The sequence below is a fragment of the Andrographis paniculata genome, unplaced genomic scaffold (genome assembly GCF_009805555.1).
Source record: "Andrographis paniculata isolate CXL003 unplaced genomic scaffold, ASM980555v1 Contig55END, whole genome shotgun sequence".
NCBI classification, from domain to species: domain Eukaryota; kingdom Viridiplantae; phylum Streptophyta; class Magnoliopsida; order Lamiales; family Acanthaceae; genus Andrographis; species Andrographis paniculata.
This window is the reverse complement of record NW_026137590.1, coordinates 96,389-111,933: the sequence shown is the minus strand read 5'-3', so window position 1 is coordinate 111,933 and position 15,545 is coordinate 96,389. Positions and strand designations below refer to the sequence as shown.

The window sequence follows — 15,545 nt, the reverse complement described above, 5'->3', positions numbered from 1 at the left end:
ACAAAAAGAACAAATTCAAAAGACAAAATAAACCAACAAAGAGAGGATTGTTGTTGATGATGATGATATGGGATTGTTTTGCAAGTTATTTTAGATTGAATATTTAACATTTTATTACAATTATTTAATTTTTTATTTGAAGTTGAATAAAATATTTTATGTTTTTTATTTGAAAAATCCTGAAATAAATAAGGAACAAATTTCTACGTGGACAGGGCAGATTTTGACCAGCCACATTATCATCCCATCCCATCCCATCCCTGACAATAAAATAATGGAGTAGTACAAACAAACCCCCCGCAAGCGAGGCAGGCAGCCCTATTAATAAAACCAACCAGAATGAATGAATGAATGCCTCCTCTATCAATAAAACCATATTCCAGACTCACCCTGCCTGCCTGCCTGGCTGGCTAATAGTAATAGATAATAGATAATAGATGTGTGTGTGTGTGTGTGTGTCTCAGCTCATTTAGTTCAATTCATTCCTACATTAGAATCTAAATATTCATTCTAAAACCAGCTGCCGCGTTGTTTCAGAGTTTCTCCGCTAGTCAAAACCCCACAAAACAAAACAATCTTTCTGATGATGAGGAGGAGAAAATAATGACCCAACAAAAACCTGAGAAAGAAAAATTATACATAGGAAGGAATATGTGTATGTAGTAATGTGTAACCCAACCCCCTCAAAGTCAAACCTAATTAATAGTAAGAGTTCTCACGAATCCACCATCTCATCCTGTATCTCATTGGGGGCCACCAGTCCTGGAATTGATAGCATGCGCTGCCGTTCCCTCTCTCTCTGCGCAGCCGCCTCCTCAGCATACAGATCCTTGTTGTCCTACACCAATCAACAATCAAGATTCAATTTTTTTTATAAATATCTCAACACCTAGCCATTCATTGCCATGAAACACAGACTCAGGCAGAACAATTCATGTAGACGCAAGGGCATCCTCTGGCACACACATATTCCACTGAAAGTTAAGCATTTTCCCCTTCATAGATGGATCCATCTTACAAACAACTACAATATCTATATATATATATATATATATGCTAAGACCAATTTTAATCCCAAACATTGAGTTCCAAAAAAACACAACCAGAAATCATAGCATAAATCAACACTGTAGCATACAATTTACCTGAGCTGAAAATTCTTTGGATTGCACAAGAAAATCCCTTATGCGGGTTTTGAATGATGAAAGCTCAGCTCTTGACTCAAAAAGCCCACTCACAAATTGAGTCACCTGAGAAGACCCAAAGTTAGGTACCTGCAGTGGGTAGTGGCCTATTGATTGCTATTAAGCTATGTGAAGGAAAGACATTTGCATTACTACCTCACTTGACGTCATGTTCGGAAAGGATGTACCCAGAAGTTTAATTGTGTACTCACGAACAAAGATGCCATTATTTGGATAACTGTAAGGAACAGTAGCAACATCCCACAGGGGTTCAGTCAAGGCACCGGATTCAACCTGGAGCATCACGCAACAGGCTGCTGTTATAGGCGTGTTAACCGGTTTAAGCATGAAGAGAAAAACAAAAAAAAACCAATAGAGGAGAAAAATATTAAATAAGTTCAGATACCAGGCAGAACAAGTGCTGCAACACCAGCACATGCAACTTAAACCCAGGCTTATGAAATGTGTCCGTCAAAACTGCAAATATTTCCTGCTCTATTGTCAAAAAGTATGTCCTGTAAAACTGATTGCAGAACTCGGAAGTCTGCCAAGCAGGCCATAAAATTGTTAGGGACTATATCTGATAATCACATACACAATAAGCAAGCAAGAATATAAACACCTGAAAGTTTTTCAGCATCTCCAACAGAAGGTTGAGTCCAGTTTCTGCAATGTTTCGTTCAGTATGCCGGAATGCCCAGATGATGGAATCCATTACAAGTTTCAATTGCTGAACATAAAGAAGATAACCACAACTTAATAATGAGAAGATATACTGGTGTGAGTAGTTCCAGAAAGCCAGTATTCAAGTTATTTCTTGACTAGATTCAAGTTATTGAAGTACAGTTCAAACCTCGCTGGACAGGTGAATCAATGCAGCAAAACAATGAGTTGCAATAGCTCGAAGCAATGAAAAGAACTTTAACCGGTGTTCAGGATAGTCCTCAAAATTCTTAGTTATCATCTGCCAAGAAAGATAAAATGTAATGAAGATAGACAAGTATATACAGGACTCCATAAATGAAGGCTATGAAGGGAAATCCTTCAGGCTAAAAGTTGAAAGTAAACAAATACTGTCAGCATATATAAGCAAGAGGAATCATCATAAAACAAGCAGACAAGCATTGCGAATTTCAATTTCAATATGCAACATTGTGCTTGTGCTAACCTCTAGAGTACACTGGAACACAGCTTCAAATATTCGAGGAACATCATCAATCATTGCTCCCTTGTACCTAAACAAAACATGGAGTAAATATGAATAATCGTTAATAAGAAAACCCAGCAGCAGGCCCTATAATTATATTCATCATAACCATCATTATAACTGATATTTCCCATCAAGGAAAACAATACTTGCAACACACTCCTAACGATGGCACTGCCATACTGTATCAAGTAGGTTGTATAATTGGCAAGAATATCGTGATAGAGCCACAGAAAATGTTCCAAAATCAATTGACAGGCATCAGAGCTTGATGAAGATTTCAAGTTGTTGACAGCATATAAAGGCATCCACAAACAAAATGTGAAACATAAATCACAATGAAAACAAGGCATACTTATTTATTATTGTAGCAAATAGAGAGAGGACTTCTGATTCTCTCGCATCAGGCAAATTCCGGGCATAGTCACCAAGAACAGGGTCCATCATTGGTTGCACAAACTGTCTGCCAATATGTGGTTGGTCTTCAGCTTTGTCTAAAAATGTCTCAACAAGCTTCAATGTTTCCCTCTTGACAGAGCTGTTGAGCAGATATTATAACAATTAGCAATATGAGGATCTTGAGGATAAGGGGCTTTGTGACTATGGACTTACCGTAAGAGTTTTACAATAGATGTCCTTGAAGCATAGGGTCCACCTTGGGCAATGCTAGTAGATATAAGCTCACTGTACATTCTGTTCCATGCAATAGAATATGAATCAAATAGAACATTTCCAATGGCAGAGAATGAGGTAATTATAAAATGCAAAAATCCTAACAAACCTGTACACATTGAGCATGTCCAGAAAGATTACAGAAATTTGTGGCAAGAAGTATGTCCCAAGAGAGCTGGCAACATTAGTATTTGTCTGCATGATGTGCATCCATAACAATAAAGGATAAGGGTAAACACCAAAATGCCTCAAAAATTACCAGACATTATAAAACAAAAATAATACTCCCTCCATCCACCGGTAAGCTTCCCATTTAACTTTTCCACGCGGATTAAAGTAAAATAGTATTTTATAGATATACCGTGTAATAAAGTAGTGTAATATATGCTTTACCCTGGACATTAAAAATAAAAGTAATGTAAAAAGTAAATAGTACGAATATTTTGATATTTAGTTGAAAGTTAGTTTTACTAAAAAGGGAAATGGAAAGTTTTGATTTGATCATACTAATATGGTAAAATGAAAAGTTTACTAATAGACAGAGGGATATATACTTTCTGACTGTTTACTAGTTACGAAAATGAGAACTTTAAATAACAACCGATACAAATATAAAGCTTTCTCCTAGGAAAATAAAATCCAAAACTACTTCAGATAAGGCTGATGCAAGCAAGTTTCAAATACTTGAATTGATCTATACATCACTAAGCATCCAGCACTCAAGAAGACTGTACAATACACCAAGTAAAATCTCAACATAAATTTATCGCCAAACAAAATATTATCTCAAGCTTGTTCTTTCTTAGAAAACAAACCTGCAGTATGTTGAGCACTGCTCTTATAACATCAGGATCTTTCAAGAAATCAACACTATGTCGTGCCTGCCCAATTATTTCTGCCCATTTCTGCAGCAGATTATTCATTAGGTTAGGCACTAAAATAAGTATGCATCGCTGAAATGGCATTTGAGACATAGCTATTACTAACATGTGTCTTTTCTCAAGATGTGATGCAGAAAGATCTAACCTGGTTAGGGAGCTCCATCAACCTCTGTAAATATTCATCTCTCTTGTGAGGATCAGGCTCCGCTTGAATCATATGACCCACCTAAACAAAGAAGGTGTGATCATAGATACCCTTACATTAAAATAAATCAACCTAAGATACAGCGAGAATATGCGACATGGTGAGAACATACAGACTCATAAAAGGAATGGATCTGATGAGGCTCAAGGTCAGCAATTGTAGCTGGAAGTGTAGTTAAAAGCTCTGATACAAATGGCTCGTTTTCTCCAACCTGCATGAAAGGAACGATGTGGTAGTTATTTACTTATTTTTAACTATCATTTCTTACTGTGGTCTCGATTATCAAGTGAGGACAAACCTGCACAATGACAAATTTCCGCTTGCACTTCTGAACAATTTTCAAGAATGTATCACATGCCATGTCCTACAAAAGAGCAAGTGATGAAATAAGCACAAAATAAAAGGCATCAGACCAATTTAATGATATGACCAGTATCTGGTGAAAGTTAAACCAAAAGCTGATCAGCAGGAAGAGAAAAAAGAAACATGAATATATGCACAAAAAGGATTTCAGGTAAAATATGCCTAACCTGAACTCCTGGATGAGTTTCATGCATAAACTCAAACAATTTGTTCACAACAGTTTTCAAGAATTTCCAGTGAGCCCTCAAAAATCTTGGGTACTGCCCTACCACGTACCTACACACCCAATGTTAAGTCAAAACCATTGTCCACCGATTTCATTGAACAAAGAGAATCATATTGACAATTAATTTGGTACAAATCCCAATGCAGTGCCATGACTTATATTAGCTGATAATCACAATTAATAGAAGTTTCTGATTCTAACATTATATTACTGGCAATGACAGCTTTATTGTCCTTCCCCTTGGTGATTTCACAGAGATTCAACAAATCACGAATGACCATCACTAAAAACCTGTTTTCCTGTCAAAATGTAAAATATAAATTACATGAAGATTAAAAGTAGCCAAGATATTTGTGAACATTTATTTTTTATTAAGAAAGGGAAAAGGAATGGCAATGGGAAAGCAGTATAAGATTTAGATAAATTTATGTACCTGCTCCTCCACCATTGACCCAGATATAGATCCTATAGCCCAACACAAGGTATTGAGGTTATTCCAAGTCCAGTCCTCCCCATTTAGCTGTTTACTCAGTTTCTTCAGCATCTGTAAACATACACAATAAATTTCATTATTGGATTAAGTTATGTATCTACAATGACATGTAATCCACTAGGAAAACACTAGTACAGACGTTAGTCAAGGGGCCATGCCAATTGAGGCAACAAAAGATGCGGGAAGCATTATCATTGCATAAACTTAAATTTCTACGGTTGCTAATACAAAAGAAGCCAATAAAACTTGTTGAGCTAATCACTGTGCCATAATGACACGTAGGTTTGCTCATTCATACCACAACACACAAGTAAGCACATAGTTCCTTAAAAGCACAGAGAAAAAGTTGAGATGAACAATATAATAAAAGCAGACCTGTTTCTCTGTATCCTCATGATCAAGATGTGTCAGGTATATTAGGGTCTCCCTCATTATCTGCAAGATAATCAACTATTGGACACTCCAGAAAAGAAACAAACAAATATACAAAGAGACCAAACAATAATGATGGAAAACATAGGTAGGAATAGCTGTTTGAAGTTTGAAATTAATGCAGTACCTTATACTGAACCAGCACGTCATTGTCCTTCATTGTTTCACGAACTATATTTCCATTTTCATCCTCAACAATGAGAACTTCTTCAGGCTTGGCCATGCGACATATCATAAGCATTCTCAACTTCGACATTGGCCCAGCATAAAGTTGGCGCCTTTGCATGAGTTGAGAACCAGGTCCATCAATCATACCTGGAAGCATTGGCATCTGCTGGTTCAACGTAAATTTGAGGCTGTTAGGCAGGTATGATTTACATTTTCATATTATAGTGAAGGATCAAGAACAATAGAATCCATGTTATAGTAAATCAGGTAATCCTTGCACACAGAGCACCTGCAGTCCCATCATATTTGCAGCAGCTGCAGGACCATCCAAATTATGGTGAGCTTCAAACAACTCCAAGACTAAGGAATTCCAATAGTCCAAACAAACCTGCAAGGACGTAGAAGTCGATGGTAGCACAAGATATTATGCAATTTTGGCATCCTACAGCAGATAAAATCACAAATGTACCTTAAAAACTTCTGTATCATCCACGTAGGATATGTTGATGAGATATTCAAGGCCTCCTAAAAGTGCACTAATGTTTTCTTGAGAACATTCTAGCACTCGTATGTGAGACTGCATCCAGACAATATAATCATCATGAATATGAGGACCCTAACAAGTATCTCAGCAATCCACAGATCAACACTAAAGTTGATCAACCCTATGACATCAAATGACATTAGTATAGCATTGATTGCATTTTCAATTAAGGTGCACAAAGCAAGCTCACAAAATAAGACCTAGTCACAGATCTACACCTAACGTTGCCATAATTTAGGTGAATACGACAAACATAATTGTAAGAGTGTTGCAAGAACCATAATATAACCGCAGATGCCTTATGTTAATAACCAGCAATATATAGTGGCAGAAATATGCAAGGTTGTCACAGCGAGGTCCGGGGCACGGTGCCACCAGACTGCCATATATCAACTAGGCGAGACAATGCCCGCCATGGTTACAATTTGGCGATATGGCAACCTACTTGTTATATATTTCTAATATTTATATAATAAAAAACTATAACCTTAAATCACCAATGTACCAATATGTAAAGATATTAAATCATCACCATTAAAATTTTAATATTAAAACATTACCATTAAAGTTCCAAAAATCAAATTATAACACTTTAAATTACTAAACAACACCAAGATACCAAACACTAATATGTCACAGTAAAATTCCAATAAAATATTCTATTTTTAATAAAATAGTAGTAAAATGGTTTCATAAACTATTGTACTTTTTCTAAATAAAATATTATAAATATTTAATAAAAATATATTTTTAGTTAATATTTCCAAAATCAGTATAGATAATTGAGCAACTGGCAAACACAGGTTCATTCATAAAGCTTACCTACAGTCGACGATGGCAGATGACAATGGCAAGTGGCGGGCGACAGCAGACCAGTAGAGAAAAATGGAAAACGCAAGAGCAAACAACACTTAGGGTTTGATATTAATAGATCTTAAATGGGTAAAACAATAATGGGTTGGTTCAATAGAAGTTATTCCTGGTCAACGTCCCCAGAACTTGCCGTATCACATCACCTTGGAATCCCAAGGTCGTATTTGGCGACGCCTGGACACTGACCTCGCCAAACAGCGAGGTGAACTTTCCTGGCGGTGATGGTGCACCGCCAGGATGCCTAGGCGATGCCGTGACAACACAGGAAATATGGATAAGAGAATGTGAAAATTCAGTCAGCATGTTGCACTACTGACATGCAGATTATCGTAAATACAACCCCTCCCTGTAGTTTTCTCATTTCATTACTAACCAACAAAAAGTTTAGGAATCTGAATTCCCTCCTATTGGCCTTTAGGAAAAGTATTTGTTAGAAGGGAAGGCAGGGAAAACATGTGAAGATTTACCTTGAAAAATGATGTGAAAAACAATGCCAAGTTTTGAATAAAAGCCTGGAAAGTGCCAATAGCAGAATGTAAGTTGAGATGAAAAACATTAGATTTCAGGAGACAAATTATTTCTTCTTTTCAAAAAAGCACCTGCTCCTCACTAGTCCCATTTGAGTAAGCCTCTAAAAAGTTGGTGGAAGATGGAAGGATGTTCTGGAAAGCAACAAAGAGAGTCAGAAATCAGCACATAATAACTGAAAGCTTAAGAATTAAAAAATATCTAGCAATTTAGAAAATGCTACCTGCAATTGCACCATAAATATAGTATACATTTTGACATACTGGGAGTTGTAAAAATCACCAAAGTTAAGAGCAGCAACCTGCGGAAAACAAAACTATGCTATGTTTAATAGAGACAGAAAACATAAAAATAAAAAATAAAAAATAAAAAATAAAAAATAAAAATAAAAAAACATGAAAGGGGAAAAGGGAGGATATACCTCTGTCAAACATTGGAGAGCCAGATTACGGTAAGCCGGTACAGGGAAAAAATTTAGCAGTGTCTCTAGCTGCAAAACAGAAACAGAAACATAGAAACAGCGCACAATAATTACTTCATATACAAGCTTGCCATTCTAGCAAAAATTTCCAATTTTCGTTTAGTAATCAACCACAAGAATCAAAGAAATACAAACCAGTGGAGATTCAAATATATATCCTAGAGGAATCCAGGAAAGAAAAGCATGCAATGTAGCCATGGTAGCCCTGATAAGCTCTGCTCTTTGAGATGCCGACAATACATACAAGCATAGCTCATGAATAAGTTGAAATTCACTGCATAAAAACAATAACTTCTCAATATTTAAAGAATTTTGAAGGAGAAAAACTCATAATAGACCGAAACAAGAATCATCGAGTCAGTGTTAAGTTGATACAAAGCTATAATATACAACTACATCACTAGATATATGGGCCCGTAGGCCACACAACTTTTAAAAGTTTCAGATAGAGAGCGGGGACAGAAGTATACATGCAATCAAATTTGCTCTTAGGGACATGGTTTATGCAAAAATAAAAGTGCAAGAAAATAAGCAATGAAAAGAAGCAAGCGTCAATTAAATCCACAGCAGGCAATGTTTACATTGTTACCTGTTCAGAGATTGCTTTAACTCCTTAATCTTTTGTTGTGTCATCTCACCCCTTGAGAAGTCGAAGACCTCTTCGCTTAGAAGCTAACAAATAACATTTTCAAATCAACTATAAATAGTTGATGAAAATAAATAACATTGTGATGCAAAGAATACTCACTTTCAAAATTGTCATGCAATTCTCACATATAGTTTCACTTGTCTTTGCTGCTGCAACAAGGTCAGGAATGAAGCTTCGCCACCGGGAGGGCCACTCATGTTTCAGAATCTGAATACAGATAGAGAAGACAATATTATGCAGTTACATGGATAGTCAAATGAAAAGAGTGCTAGATGCGTAGCACAAAAGTGATGGTCTACAGAAAAAATAAAGTGAATTTATTCAGTTGGAGAACTAGCAAACATTACCTGAACCAATATAATGTTTAATTTATTAACATAAAGCCTCTCCGCCCGGAAAGAGATATCATCGCTTGAAAGCTAATAAATGAAAACAAAATGTTGTGAGACATCAATTTACATTCTCCAAAAAATAAAATAATATAATTGCATTGTCCAACTAAAACTGCATGATAGAAAGTGTAAAATACTGCAAAAATAAAAAAGAAAAATTCCTCACAGGTTTAAAGATTAAACTACCTTAACAATAACTTCTGAAATATAGTTCTTCATCCCATCACGTTGTTCCACAGGCAAAGCATTCCATCTGTATTTAATAACACCATCCAGGACCTGTCCATGGAGTTCAGCAAATGGTCTGTTTCTTCAGCATCACCAAACAACATGGAAGATAGAAAAAGGGGTGGTATGTGTAATAAAAACCAAACCCAAAAGCCACATAACTACCAATGTCATTATTACAAACCTGTAAAGCAAAAAATTTTGTGTTCAGGTTCTGAGTGTTTGACAAAATGTGGACCACTTGGAGCCACATGTCTGGGTTATTTTGCAGATCCCTCAAGATATGATCGGCAGCTGCCCTCTGTCAGCAAAGGCAAGAAAACAAGGATGTAAAGTTTACATTGAAACTGGGGGCAATAATAACCACCATTCAGGAATGACCATCAAATGCAGCAATTAGCATCCCCAACAACAACTTAAAAGATACTAATATGCCAAACTTGCGCATGCCATATCTCAAGGCGTCAGATTTCAGAATAAACCATAATGGCAACATAAGTCACAACCATGGAAAGTTTTGCATGGAAGAGGTCTAAGTGCAAGGAAAATACTTCCTTAGACATCAGTGAAAACTCCAAGCAATGTGTGCGGACATAGACTAGACAAAACGCACCAACTACAAGATCAATAACATAAAAGTATATTTTATCTATGTAATCTTCACATTTCAACAATGACCCAACAACGGGAACATGATTATGACAAAAACAGATAAAAAAATTTCACAATCATGATGACTGAGCAGTACAATTCCCAAAGATTATAAACAACGTGATACCACCTTGTAGCTATATATATACAACCTCTTTAGAAGCTCATTTCCTTTTTATTTTATGCAGGCTAAAATTGTAATAATTATCATATAGAGACTATAGGCATTCCCTATAGTTTTTGCAGAAACTTCCTTCCATTATGAAGCAAAAAGTGGCACATATAAAGATTTTGTGAGCTTATTCAGTATTTATTGATATAGTTACAATTGTCCTTATTAAAATAGAGTTACATGAAGTAATAATAAAGCATTCAATTGTTTGTGTTCAATGAAGGAAACAATCTCTGACTTTACAAAACGTTTCGTGTCAATTTAGCTATGTAAGGGAATGGTCAAGATCCTGTTAGATAGTCGCATAGAAGTTATCCTTGGCATGGCTAAGTTGTATGATGTAGTCACTTACAACCAAATCATGAGGACAGTGTGAACAGAGAATTCTCAATATATAATCAAGGTACATTCTTACAACATGCAAAGAACTAAGTCTATGCGAACACTTTTAGAATACTAAATATAACCAAAAAAAGAGTATATCAGATTCGGAAATAGTTTGTTTCATCGAGATAAAAGACAATCTTTCAATATTTTCAGAATTGCCCAGAATTTGAGGATGCCTACTAAAGAGGCCAAGCTGCAAAACTTTTAACTTCAAATCATGATCCCCATGATGTGTAAATGTAAGACTTATTGACCACTTGAATAGAAGTAACGCGCACTGAGCTCTTTTGTTTTCAATTTCTAATAAGCAGTTGCCGGCAATGAAAATTATAGTCACAGTTAAATAAATTTGAAGCATAGCTAATCTCTATTATGAAATAAACGGTTTTGAGTGAGTATGTCAACGAAGTTAGCGCATGCTAGGAGAGAAAATAATAAATCCCTCGTGCATAAAACGCTTAATGAAAAAAAAAAAAAAAAAAAAGATTCAAATACTGAAAAACTCCTCGAGGAGAAAATGCGTAAATATGTGAAGCAAACAAATGCAGGCAGATGAAAGAAATTAATAAAGAGAAGCAAATAAAGAGTGGGGAGGGGAGGGGAGGGTAGGGGGAGCAAAAATAAAGTAAGGAAAAAAGAAAAAAGGATTGGGAAACCTCGTCTTTAGATCCGGTTCCATAGAAAGCAGCGACGGTGGCGTCGAGTAAGGCGACATCCATGGGGCGGCTTAAATCCCGAAGCTTTTCGGCAGTCATGGCGGAGATCGGCAAATAAACCCTAGGCGCGGGGGAATCGGAGGGAAAACCCTAGGGTACGAGTGGTAGTGGGAGTGAGGGGAGAAGGAAAACCCTAGCCTAGCCTAGCCTAGTAGAAGGTGGGCGGGGGAGGAGTGGATGGGGGGCGGGGAGGAGAGAGAGAGGTGAAGAGAAGACTGCTTCAAATTGAAGCAGAGAGAGACAGAGAGAGAGAGTCCAACGGGAGGAGGCGGAGGAGGCGGATGAACGAGGAGGTAGCGCCCGTCTAACTTTGAAAATATAGGAATTAGGAAGATAAATATAGATATGCGCGTTTGTATATATGTATGTATATGTATATGTATATGTATTCGGGTTTTTGTTTTAATTTTGGATTGAAATTTGGTTCTGGGTCGGCCTTACTGTTCCCCTCCCCTCTCACTTGAGTTAGTCAATCAATCGTAATAACGACAGTTCTGATAGAGTGGTGTGGTGGTTTCGGAAGTGAATATGGAACAGTGAGATCATAAGTTTAAATTCGACAGCCTGCAATACATGGTTCGTGACTTGTCTTTGTCTTCTTGAGTTCAATTAACAACTTCCAGCCGAGTCTTGTGCTACGCACTGTGTAATCGACAAAAAAAATTTATAATATTAAAAATATAATAAAAAATTAAACTAAAATAGAAAGATACATAATCAATTGTGTAGAATTAAACATGATCATATCAAAAATATGATTCTATATAATTGTACATTGAATTATAAATGGTCATATCATATAATTCTATATAATTGTACAAAAATTTATCAATCGCGTATGTCAACGTCATTAATTTTCGTTAGTTTTTTAATAGTGTGATTGATTGAAATTGATTTGAGTTTTTCATATATGTCAAAAATTAATAAATTTTGGTTATATTGTAATTAAAACTGATTTTTTCGCAATAAAATTTTATATAATACAAATAAATAAAAAATTTATGTATTCATCTATAATTAATATAAATTAATTTTATAAAAAAAATAAAGAATTTTAAATATAGATGAAAGAAAATTAATACTATTATATACTTAAAAAAAGTTAATTATTATTTAATTGGAGTATCAATTTTCTTAAATATATGTATTTGTATATTTGTATAAAATAATAAATAATAAAAGATTTCATCTTTACATTTTGTTCTTCAGAAACATTGACCCAAATTGAATTTTAATATTTATAGTTTATCTATCATATTCAAAATTATTTACACATATAATGCATCATAATTAAACAATATATATTCTAGAATATACAGTAAATTTAATAAATTAATAATGTGCATTTATTACTATTTTTCATAAGAACGCATTATTCAATCTTTAAAATATCATATTAAATTATTAATTATTATATAGTTTTTTAATGTATTATTTAAACAAAATATTTTTTTGATTTATTATATATATAGGATTTTTTATATATCTTAATTTTTCAACGTAATCAAATAGTTCTTTTATTTGAAAAACAAAGTAAATATTATTTTAAAATTTGCTTAAAAAAATATTCAAATTTAATGACAGTGAACATGGTTGAACATCTTTTTTTCAAGCAACTTCTATAAATATAAAAATAATAGTAATATAAAACAATATTATCAATTTTTTACTTTTTATTTTCTTCATCTTTACTCTTGCTTTTCTTCTCCATTCTACTCTCTTGTTATCATTCAAAGTTTACTCTCCTCATATACTCAATGGAAACAGTGATGGGAGCCAAAGAAAAAACTTACAATACAAAAATGAAAAATAAAATCTTGTTTTCTCTAAAATAAAACATAAAAGTGACGACATTCATAAATGAAATCTCCGTAAACCGTCATTTAGTTAGAATAAGTAATTCTTACCAAATTGGCCAAATGTTGCAGCCATACTCTTTATTAGAACGGTAGCGACATCCCTTCTAAAACTCAATTAAATTCTACACTTGCACACTACCAAGAAGGTGCACCGGAAATGACACAAAACTGGGGTTTAAACATACATCCAAACCCTTGTACCATAATTGCTCAATGGATAACATTTACCAAACATCAAAATAATTAAAACTGTTTTTTAATTACACTGGAAACAGTAAACAAAAATTTAAAGGAAACGAAAAAAATACCATTATATATAAATTCACTATATCAGCAAATGAATTTGCATAAAGAAAAATGAATAAATGAACAACTAATATAAAATAACAAACTTATGCCAGAGACAACAAAAAACTATACATAAAATTGAAGAGGCAATAAACTTGGATCTCTAAACTGCTAAATAGCTTCAAAATACACACAAAAACGACGAAATAAAATGCTGCTTTTGTCCGTAAGAGTTCTTCTAATAAACCGTGTTGAATTTCAAAGCGGTTGAAGCAGCAAAGGTGTTATACAGCAGCCTACGCTAGCCTAGCTCTTCCGTAAACTACAAAGCTGCCTTTACCATTTTTAAATAGTCGCTGCAGGCTTCCCTTGTGGACTTCCGCTTGTGTCATCCTACGTGGAAATGGAATGAAGTCGGATCGTTTTCCTTCAATTTGATATGCTAAAGTCGGCGGCGATGGCAACGTAACTACGCATAATTTTTTGTCCAGCGTTTTATGTTGCCATAGATGGAATGTGGTGTTTGAAGGTTTTTGTTTAAAAGAGAAACAAAGTATATACATATATATTTATACAGGCTAAATTAGATATAAAAATACACAAAAACTCTTCAATTTTCAATACTCATTATTAATTGTAGTAAATATAAAAACTGTTCGATTTTCCAATACTCATTATTAACGGTAATAAATATAAAATATTGAATTAAAAATTCAATTGTGGATTAAAGGTAACTATTTGTGCTATCAGTCAAATTAAGAAATTTATTGGCCTTAAATGTATTTAGTAAGTGCGGGACTCTAATGTGCAGAAACCGATAAATTATTAATTAGATGATGAATTCAATTAATAATAAGGGATATAAATAGGGTTGTGATCCCACGAAGGGTTGTGCCATATGCTTTAAGAACACAAAACCCTTCATTATTTGCAGATCTCAATCCTACTATGCCGAGGAATAAGGTTAGATCTCGCTTTATTTTCTTATCTCAGTTATTACAAAAGATCGTGGGCTTAAGATTAAATTCCTAATAAATTAGAACAATTGGGGCGTGACAATTAGCTGTTAGCTGATTCAATTAGCTGATAGCTGTTAGCTGATTCAATTAGCTGGTTTGACTAGCTGATTCGATTAGCTGGTTGTATTAAAATGTTTGGTAAAACAACTGTTTGATATTAGTTGTTTATACATAAAATGACAATTGAGGACATTTCTATTTTATTTTTGTTTCTAATATATTCAATTATGTTTTTTTTAGTTTAGAATGTTTAAAAATTTTTTGTTATTAGTTATTGAAAATTGTAAAAGTGTTATAAAAATATTTATTTTTATTACAGTTAGATTTTTAAAAATAATATATTTTTATTAAAATATATAAATAGTTTTTTTTTCTATTGAAAATAATGTAAAATATAAAATAATAAATTTTTCGTGTATATATTTATTATGTTAGTTATAGATTAGTTCGTTATATTTATAATTTTCAATAAATTTAATTTATTTTTAATATAAAATTTATATAATTTAATATAAAAATAAATTATTAATATTTTATTTTCTATTTTATATTGATTTTAATAAATTTATATATTTTACAATTAAAATAATTTTTATATAAAAATTAATTATTTTAAATTTATAAAAGTAAAATTATAATATAATAAAATATTTTAATATAATTAATAAATAATTAAAATGTATTTATTTGTGTAAAATTATAATAAATTTTTAAGAGCATATAAAGAATAAAAAAAAATTTACAGAAAAAACTATTTCAAAACGCTGGGTAATATAGCTTTTCAGAAATTAGCTTTTTGGGTCGAAAAAGCTATTCCAAAAAGCTAATTTACCAAACATCTAAATTAGTTTTTTTACGGATTAAACAGTAAAAAACTGTTTAACAAGCTAAAAGATATTCAAAAAGCTATTTGTCAAACACTCCCTT

The 15,545-nt window shown here is 33.6% G+C and overlaps 1 protein-coding gene across 4 annotated transcripts; it reads right to left on the bottom strand.

Annotated features, from left to right (window-relative positions):
• Positions 1 to 340: 340 nt before the first annotated feature.
• Positions 341 to 11,787, bottom strand: LOC127256184 (protein EXPORTIN 1A). Of its 4 annotated transcripts, none has more exons than XM_051282039.1 (32): positions 11,393 to 11,787; positions 9,711 to 9,827; positions 9,485 to 9,577; positions 9,254 to 9,325; positions 9,006 to 9,113; positions 8,847 to 8,929; positions 8,393 to 8,531; positions 8,198 to 8,266; positions 8,000 to 8,092; positions 7,848 to 7,910; positions 7,716 to 7,760; positions 6,301 to 6,408; positions 6,121 to 6,219; positions 5,791 to 5,997; positions 5,607 to 5,666; positions 5,172 to 5,282; positions 4,940 to 5,037; positions 4,680 to 4,788; positions 4,448 to 4,513; positions 4,262 to 4,360; positions 4,090 to 4,170; positions 3,879 to 3,968; positions 3,173 to 3,258; positions 3,004 to 3,084; positions 2,747 to 2,929; positions 2,353 to 2,419; positions 2,038 to 2,148; positions 1,807 to 1,914; positions 1,591 to 1,728; positions 1,341 to 1,478; positions 1,146 to 1,250; positions 341 to 838 (listed from the first exon to the last, which is right to left on the bottom strand). In XM_051282039.1, the coding sequence occupies exons 1-32, from the start codon at positions 11,489 to 11,491 to the stop codon at positions 716 to 718; spliced, it is 3,249 nt and encodes a 1,082-aa protein (XP_051137996.1). In that variant the 5' UTR covers positions 11,492 to 11,787; the 3' UTR covers positions 341 to 715. The 4 variants fall into 4 exon arrangements, with proteins under 4 accessions (XP_051137996.1, XP_051137997.1, XP_051137998.1 ...); XM_051282040.1 differs by having other exon boundaries at positions 5,791 to 5,994; positions 11,393 to 11,786; XM_051282041.1 differs by having other exon boundaries at positions 8,000 to 8,077; positions 11,393 to 11,786.
• Positions 11,788 to 15,545: the final 3,758 nt, after the last annotated feature.

What these genes read in the sequence shown, in the direction of transcription:
- LOC127256184 (XM_051282039.1), bottom strand. Translation starts at nt 11,491, where the DNA reads ATGACTGCCGAAAAGCTTCGGGATTTAAGCCGCCCCATGGATGTCGCC. An exon ending in CAAAATTTTTTGCTTTACAG is followed by an intron (nt 9,578 to 9,710) that starts GTTTGTAATAAT and finishes CTCCATGGACAG; the next exon opens with GTCCTGGATGGTGTTATTAA. An exon ending in CTCTCCAATGTTTGACAGAG is followed by an intron (nt 8,093 to 8,197) that starts GTATATCCTCCC and finishes AACATAGCATAG; the next exon opens with TTTTGTTTTCCGCAGGTTGC.